This window comes from Bos grunniens, chromosome 7 (assembly GCF_055505025.1).
Source record: "Bos grunniens cultivar Pamir isolate PY7600 chromosome 7, Bosgru_T2T1.0, whole genome shotgun sequence".
In the NCBI taxonomy this organism is placed as follows: Eukaryota; Metazoa; Chordata; class Mammalia; order Artiodactyla; family Bovidae; genus Bos; species Bos grunniens.
In genome coordinates this window covers 6,445,600-6,453,973 of record NC_141171.1, presented here as the reverse complement: position 1 = coordinate 6,453,973, position 8,374 = coordinate 6,445,600, and the positions used below count along the sequence as shown (strand labels likewise).

General features: G+C 49.7%; 1 protein-coding gene across 2 annotated transcripts in view; it reads left to right on the top strand.

The window, feature by feature from the left end:
* The first annotated feature begins 286 nt into the window (after positions 1-286).
* NWD1 (NACHT and WD repeat domain containing 1) overlaps positions 287-8,374 on the top strand; it is an 82,222-nt gene continuing 74,134 nt past the window's right edge. Inside the window, exons 1-3 of one of the 2 annotated variants that reach the window (XM_086408607.1) lie at positions 287-496; positions 1,817-1,950; positions 7,637-7,722. In XM_086408607.1, the coding sequence (XP_086264733.1) occupies positions 7,639-7,722 (84 nt within the window). In that variant the 5' untranslated portion in view covers positions 287-496; positions 1,817-1,950; positions 7,637-7,638. The remainder of the gene's footprint in view (positions 497-1,816; positions 1,951-7,636; positions 7,723-8,374) is intronic. The other variant, XM_086408608.1, reaches the window with a different exon arrangement.

Below are 8,374 nucleotides of genomic sequence, written 5' to 3'. Positions count from 1 at the left end.
TTAGCCGGCACACAACAGTTAACCACCAAGTCTGGCTAAGTGCCCAGCCTAGCTAGGGCTGGAGAGCCAAACAATTTCTTTTATTATCCTAGTTGCTGGGGGAATTGGCAGAGACCTGTGAAGTGTCTAAGACAAAAGTTACTAGGGTTGCTGGGGGCATGCCTTTCAGGCAATGCAGAGCCCAGGAAACTTTCTTCTCCAGCCTACTTCCCCAGAAGATTATAAATTGGCCCTTTCACCACCAGCAGGAGCTGGAGGAAGGCTGGAGCCCCCAAGGCAAACCTCTGTCCTTCCTGGGGAATCCAGGCTTGCTTAGCTGTCTCCTTATGTGACCAACAGGAGTTGAGAAAGATGGATAACTGGTGATGAGCTGACTGATTGGACAGTTATGGACTCAGCACCTGCTATGTGCCAGGCACGCTGACCTTGGCAGACGCAGACGTCACGTTCTCTTAGGAGGAACAAACAGTAAACAAAGAAGAAACATCAGCTGGTGGTGAGTACTGTGCAGAGAATTAAAATAGGGTGATGGTGCGGGGAGCAATTTGAGACGTCAAGGAGTAGTGGCATGGTCAGAGAGAGCCTCTCAGGAAATGGCGTTTAAGGTGGAATGTGTATAACTTGAAAAGGTGCAGCATGGGAGTTCAAGTATGGCATATGCAAAGACCCTAAGGCTGAGAGCAATTGGCCAGCATTAGACCGAAGGAAAAGGGCACAACAGAGGATGAGATGGTTGGATGGCATCACCGACTCAAGGGACTTAAGTTTGAGCAAGCTCTCGGAGTTGGTGAGGGACAGGGAAGCCTTGTGTGCTGCAGTCCATGGGGTCACAGAGAATTGGACATGACTGAGTGACTGAACTGAACTGAAACTGGCTTCCCAGGTGGCTCCGTAGTAAAGAATCTCTTTGTCAATCCAGGAGATGCAGTAGATGTGGGCTCAATCCCTGGGTCAGAAAGATGCCCTGGAGAAGGAAATGGCAACCCACTCCAGTATTCTTGCCTGGAGAATTCCATGGACAGAGGAGCCTGTCAGGGTTATAGTCCGTGGGGTCGCAAAGAGTTGGACATGACTGAGCAACTAACACTTTAACTTTTTGCTGTAATAAACCGTCAGGGTGAGCGAAACAGCATTTGTGAATCCTTCGAGTCCTCCTAGGGAATCCTCCAAACCTAGGGTGGTCCTGGGACCCCTGAACAGCAAAGCCTTTCTGGATGGACAAAGCAGGGAAGGGAAGTTGGGGCAAAGAAGAAAAAGATGAGCAAAAATTCAGGCTGTTAGGTAAAACTATTTCTTGAGTGCCTGTATGTAAAGTGGGGCCTTTTAAAAAATATATATGAACAAATGGAAAAGCATATCATATTTTTATTCTTTCTTTTATTTTTTTGACCACACATGTGGGATGTGGGATTGTCATTCCCCCACCAGGGATCGACCCCGAGCCCCCTGCATTAGGAGCATGGAGCCTTAACCACTGGCCCACCAAGGAAGTCCCTTTTTCTTTATTTTTTTGATTGGAGTATCATTGCTTTACAATGCTGTGTTAGTTTCTGCTGTACAGTGGAGTGAATCAGTCATATGTATGTATATAAACCCTCCCTGCTGAGCCTCTCTCCCGCTTCTCCTTCCCACCCCTCTAGGTCATCGCAGAGCAACGAGCTGAACTGAGGCGGGTACTTACATACCTCTCTCCCAAAGGCCTTGTTTGCATTTGCTTCCTCATGGAAGTTTGGGAATTTATTTTGGTTGTCAGGCACATTGTGCTTTCTTCCTTATGTGTTGTTCCTGAGATGAGAGCCTCCTCTTCTCACCCTAGCCCACCCGGGAGTGGTTCTCACTCCCATTTCCCAGAAGATGGCAGCTGACGTCCCAGGAGAGAGGCTGTTGGCTTAAGTCCTCCAGGAAGGCAATGGAGGAGTCAGCATTCCAAGCAAACCCATGGACACCAAGGTATCCATTCCTCCAATCTGTGGTTTGTCAACACTGAGAGGTGGGTGAGGCAGGAGTAAGGTCACCAAAGCATCTTCTGTAAGGCCAAATCCTGAGAAAGTTTTTTCCTGCTCACTTTTTTTTTTTAATTGTTCCCCAGGCTTTATTGAAATACAATCGACATATAACATTGTGTAAGTTTAGGGTGTATCATGTCCATATGATGCACTTCAGGATGGCTACCCACAGTAGCATTAGCTAACAGGTGTCACATAATTACCATTTCATTTTTGTGGTGAGGACACTTAACTGTCTTAGGAACGTCCAGGTGTATAACACAACATTGCACAGTACTGTTAACTGTGATCGTCATGCTACATATTAGATCCTTGGACTGACTCATAACTGGAGGCTTGTAGCCCTTGGCCAACCTCTCCCCATTTCCCCACCTACAGTCCCTGGCAACCACCATTCTCCTCTCTGTTCTGAGTTGGGCTTCTTTTGTGCGGTTGTTTGTGCTGGGTCTTTGTTGCAACACGTGGGCTTCTCTGTTGGGCAGCACAGGCTCCAGGGCACGCAGGTTCAGTTGCGACACGTGGGCTTCGTTTCCCAGCAGCATGTGGGTTTTTAGTTCCCTAACCAGAGATCAAACCTGCATCTCCTGTCTTGGAAGGTGGACTATTAACCCCTGGACCACCAGGGAAGTCCCTGAGTTGGACCCTTTTTGGATTTCACATATAAGTGAGGTCTTGGAGCAGTTATCTTTCTCTGACTTGTTTCACTCAGCGCAATGCCCTCAAGCTCCATCCATGCTCTTTCAAATGGTGTATTTGATTATTTCAAACAGCACATCTCGGTTGCTCAATCAGGGATCAAACTTGCACCCCTGGCATTATAAGCGTGGAGTCTTAACCACCAGGTCATGAGAGAAATCCCTCAGTCAGTTCCAGGTGGGTAGGTACTTAACTGCCCCTCCGGAGACTTGCTAATTTCCCTTCTTCTCAAGGAGAGCAGGCCTCAGGTTCCACACCTCGTGCAGGCAAGCAGATTCAGCTAGAGTTGATTTAAAGTTGGTGTCCCAGTTTCTCAGCACTGCTGACATTTGGGGACAAATGGTTTTCCATGGAGGCCCTGTCCTTTGCCTTGTGGGGTGTTGGGCAGTATCCTCGGACCCTACCTTCTAGATGCCAAGAGCTTCTCCTCCCCCAGTCGTGACAACCAAAAATGTCTCCAGATATCGCAAGTGTCCCCTGAGGGGGGGTGCAAAACGGCCCCCAGTTGAGAACCGCTGGCTTAAATAGTACACCTTGTGCCCATACTTCACTGGAGGGCATGGTGAGCACAGGATGATGGGGGTTCCCTCGAGTTTGTCCTTCTTGCCTGCCCTGCCAGGGCTTGGCACCGCGCCCAGCATCACACAGCCTCCCACTGCACACCTGGGCCAGGGCTCAATTTTCATTGAGCCCCAGGGGACCCAGGTGTTCAGGAGGCTGGTTGGTCCCTGGACTCCAAAGCTGAGTGCCAGGAAACCACAGTTACTGTGGCTACCGGTGAGCTCCTGGGGCGAGGAGCTATTGGTTGAGGGGGAAAAGGCTCGGGTGCCTGGTGGAGTCAACATCCAAGGGATGTCGGCTGGGAGGCCACTGTCCAACATCTCTCCCCATTAGCTTTCGCAGACCAAGTGGAGCCGTGAAGAGCCACTGGTTCATCTCCCCAGGGGCCCTGGAGGTGACAGAGGCTGCGGGTGGTCAAGAAACCTAGGAGGGTGAGACAGGTACCCCACTGCAGATGGCCCTGCCCGGCTGGCCTCCCAGGAAGGCCATCTGGCCACTGGTGTGAGGTGTCTGAGGCCCCGGCCCTTTCCTGGGGAAAGACTGTCCAGGTAGGTGGGCAGCGTGAACTGCAGCCCCCTCAGCCCAGGCACCCGCCGGCGGCTTCTCCACGGTCAGGCAGGCCCCCTCCCAGCGCCTGCATCCAGAAGCGTGGCCATCTTCATCAGCTCTACGGTCTCAGGTAAGGGACAGGGCTGGACTTAGAGCTTGGTGGGGTGCCAGGGCCAGTGGGCATGGCTCACAGCATCCTCTAGGAGACCTGGATGTGAACACAGCCCGGCCAGTGACCCACACACATAGGGACTGGTGAGGGAGAGCCTCCCTGACCCTTTGCTTCCTCCCCTATAAGCCAGCCTTAGAGCCTGACTTGAGAGAGTTGTCAGTAGCAAATGATACTACAACTAATATTAATGATGAATGTTCTAAGCTAGGCTTAAAAAGTGCCCAAGTCTTCCCACAGCTACAAAGCTCTGTATGACAGGATCTGGTTTACTCCCCAACTTTATCTGGTGTAACTCTCACCTCACACCCACACCCACCCACACTGCTCCAATAGGTCCAGGAACCTACAAAGCCCCAAGCCCCATAAACTGTAGTTATTCAACTGATCTGTTTATCTAATGCATGACTCCTCCAACCAGGCTATAAGCTCCATGAAGGCAAAGAGTCCACAGTGTGTGCCGGCAAGGGTTTAATAACCCGTTCTTCGAAAATTAAAACAAAAACCCCTGATTCATACTGTCTGCCAATTTCTGTGGTGTAAATTCTCCCACCGTGGTCAATTTCAAGCTGTCCTGGGTGACCTCATAAACATGCAGCCAGATATGTTGGGTAGCTCACCATCCTCGAATATTTCCCTAATGCAAAATCAATAGCTGTAAACAAACTCAAGAGCAGAAACCAGGGTCAAGGGTAGTAAAATAGTTCGGAAGTGATGAGGTTTGAGTATTTGCAATCTCCACTTTCACTGTCATGTATTCCATCCCAAGTTCAGACAGTTTAATGTTTCACGTTATTGTTATTTAGTTAAGTCATGTCTGACTCTTTTGCGATCCCATGGACTGGAGCCGGTCAGGCTCCCCCGTCCGTGGGATTCTCCAGGCAAGAATACTGGAGTGGGTTGCCATTTCCTTCCCCAGGGTATCTTCCTGACCCAGGGAATCTTCCTGACCCAGGGATTGAACCCGAGTCTCCTGCATTAGCACATGGGTTCTTTACCACTGAGCCACCTGAGAAGCTAATTTTTCACAGTGGCTGTTTTAACAAAATCCCTGATGATTCAGCCATCGGCTCTCCCAGGACAGCAGGGGCTGGCTCCAGCATACTGCATTGTCTACATATGCATTGTTTGCCATTGTATCCTTGATGCTTTTTTTTTTTTTTTTTTGGCATTTTTGTCTTGCGGGATCTTGGGGCTTCCCAGGCATTGCTGAGTGGTAAAGAATCTGCCTGCCACTGCAGGAGACATAAGAGATTCGGATTCTATCCCTGGGTCAGGAAGATCCCTTCGAGGAGGAAATGGCAACCCACTTCAGTGTTCTTGCCTGGAGAATCCCATAGACAGAGGAGCCTGGCTAGCTACAGTCCATGGGGTTGCAAAGAATTGGACTTGACTCAAGTGACTTAGCACGCATGCAAACAGGATCTTAGCTCCCTGACCAGGGATTGAACCTGTGTCTTAACCACTGGACCACCAGAGATCCTTTGTAGTGTTTGGACATAAAGTAACTTCACAGAGGACATTTTATGGACAAATATAAATAACCTGTGGAATTCATAGGACAGGCACAGGAAGGGAGTAGGAGGCAGGTCCAAGATTGGCATTCAGGTCAGTGCCTGTGCTAGGACCCCGGCAGCTTCTTCGTACTAGCCGCTTTGGGAGTCTTTTCATGGACACTAAAGTGACCCTCCCCTGGCTACATGGAGAAAACAAATAATTCTTGAATGCTTACATTACAATAGGTGCAGCCTCAATGGTTCCATCAACATTTATTCGGTACCTGTGTTGAGTGCTGAGAAATTAGCAATGACTTAGACAGAGCAGAGGTTTTTGACTTTGGGGAGCTTGTAGCCCTGCAGAGTAGAGGCATCACCCACTTTTTACAGAGGAGGAAACCAAGGATAGCATGATGCTTGGCACAAGGCCATACAATGAAGGCAAGTGGTAGAAAATAATCTTAGAATCCAGATTTACCCTAGGCAGGGCTGCCAGATTTATCAAAAATAAGAAACCAAACCACCACCATAACCAGCAAAACCAGGACACCCAGCTCAGTTTGCGTTTGAAGTAAACAACCAATGATCTTTTAGTATAAGATAGTGTGCAGAGCTGGAGAAGGAAATGGCAACCCACTCCAGTACTCTTGCCTGGAAAATCCCATGGACAAAGGAGCCTGGTAGGCTATAGTCTATGGGGTCGCAAAGAGTCGAACACGACTGAGTGACTTCACTCACTCACTCAGCGTGCAGAGCGGCTTCTCTGGTGGCTCAGCAGTAAAGAATCTGCATGCAGTGAAGACTGCCTGCAATGTAGGAGACGTGGATTCGATCCCTGGGGCAGGAAAATCCCTCGGAGAAGGAAATAGTGACCCAGTCCAGTATTCTTGCCTGGGAAATCCCACGGGCAGAAGAGCCTGGCAGTCCATGGGGTCACAAAGAGTCAGACACGACTGAGTGAGTAATCCACCACCGCCAGTGTGCAGAGAGGGACATACTTATGCTAACAAGTGATTTGTGTTACACATGGAACAGGGCTTGTCAGAAATGCACATTCTGGAGTTCAGGGAGTGGGCTGCACTTATGCTACCAGGCTTCTCATTACTTATCTGAAATGCAAATCAATGGGGTGTCCTGTATTATATCTGGCAACCCTAACCAAAGGTGAACAACCATACTGGTTAGCTGGGTCTGAGGGGTTTCCTGGGATGTGGGATTTTTAGCACTAACACTAGGAAAGTCTCAGGCATAGTTGGTCTTTCTGGCATGCCTCCTATTTTTTGTAGCTTTTGATTCTTCATGAATGGTCCTAACCTTTGTAAGAGTTGTTGTTGTTCAATCACCAAGTTGTGTCCGACTCTTTGCAACCCCATGGACTGCAGCATGCCAGGCCTCCCTGTCCCTCACCATCTCTTGGAGTTTGCCCAAGTTCATGTCCATTGGGTCAGTGATGGATCCATCCAACCATCTCATCCTCTGTTGCCCTTTTGTCCTTCTTGATCTTTCCCAGAATCAGGGTCTGTTCCAATGAGTCAGCTCTTCACCTCAGGAGGCCAAAGTTTTGGAGCTTCAGCTTCAGCATCAGTCCTTCCGATGAGTATTCAGTGTTGATTCCCTTTAGGATTGGCTGGTTTGATTTCCTTGCAGTCCAAGGGACTCTCAAAAGCCTTCTCCAGCACAATTCAAAAGCATCAGTTCTTCGGTGCTCAGCCTTCTTTATGGTCCAACTTTCACATCTGTACATGATTACTGGAAAGAATATAGCCTTGACTATACAGACCTTTGTTGGCAAACTGGCGTCTTTGCTTTTTAATACACCGTCTAGGTTTGTTGGTGCCAGTGGTAAAAAACCCACCTGCCGATGCAGGATGTGTAAGAGACGCAGGTTCCCTCCCTGGGTTGGGAAGGTCCCCTGAAAAAGGGCATGGCAACCCACTCCAGTATTCTTGCCTGGAGAATCACCATGGACAGAGCAGCCTGGAAGGCTAGGCTACGGTCCGTAGGGTCACAGAGTCAGACACGACTAGAGTGACTGAGCACACACACTAGGTTTGTCACAGCTTTCCTTTGTAAGAGCACCTGAGGCTAAAAGCAGAGCTGTGAGGCAGGGACGAGTTCTGAGTTTGTCCGGTTCCTAGCCTCCATACCGTTCGTTGCAGATATGGACGCAGAGAGGGAAGCCCTCCAGAGCACCGCCTACCCCGAAGTGCAGACCTTCTGCCAGAAGCACGGCCTGATGTTCGAGGTAATTGCCCCCCGACCCCTCACTGTCTCAGCAACCCGGGCAGGCATACGGGCTCCTTGCTCAGAGGGGCTCCACACCAGAACTACAGATGAAAGTCCTCTGAAGAAGGCAGGCGGAGAGGTCGTGGCCATGGGCACTGCAGTCAACCCTGGTGGTGTGCCAAAGTACTGGGAGTGGATGCCTTGCAACTCTGCTCCTTGGGCATGCCACTTTTTTTTTTTTTTTTAATAAGATTTACTTTCTTCTTCTTTTTGGCTGTGCTGGGTCTTCGTTGCTGTACGTGGGATTTCTCTAGTTGCAGAGAGCAGGGGCTACTCTTCGTTGCTCCCAATGCAGGGGTCCCAGGTTTGATCCCTGGTCAGGGAGTTAGACCCCACATGCTGCAACTAAGAGCTCACATGCCACCCCTAGACCTAGCACAGCCAAATAAGTAAATCAATAAGAAAAAATACTTTACAAAATGACGGTGGGGGCTGTGGGTGTGATGGATGACGCAGGCTTCTCTTGCTGTGGAGCAGGGGCTCTAGAACATGTGGGCTTCAGCAGCTGTGGTTCCCAGGCCCTAGAGCATTGGCTCAGTAGTTCTGGTGCAAGGGGTGAGTTGCTCTGTGGCACGCGGGATCTTCCTGGATCAGGGGTCAAACCTGTGTCT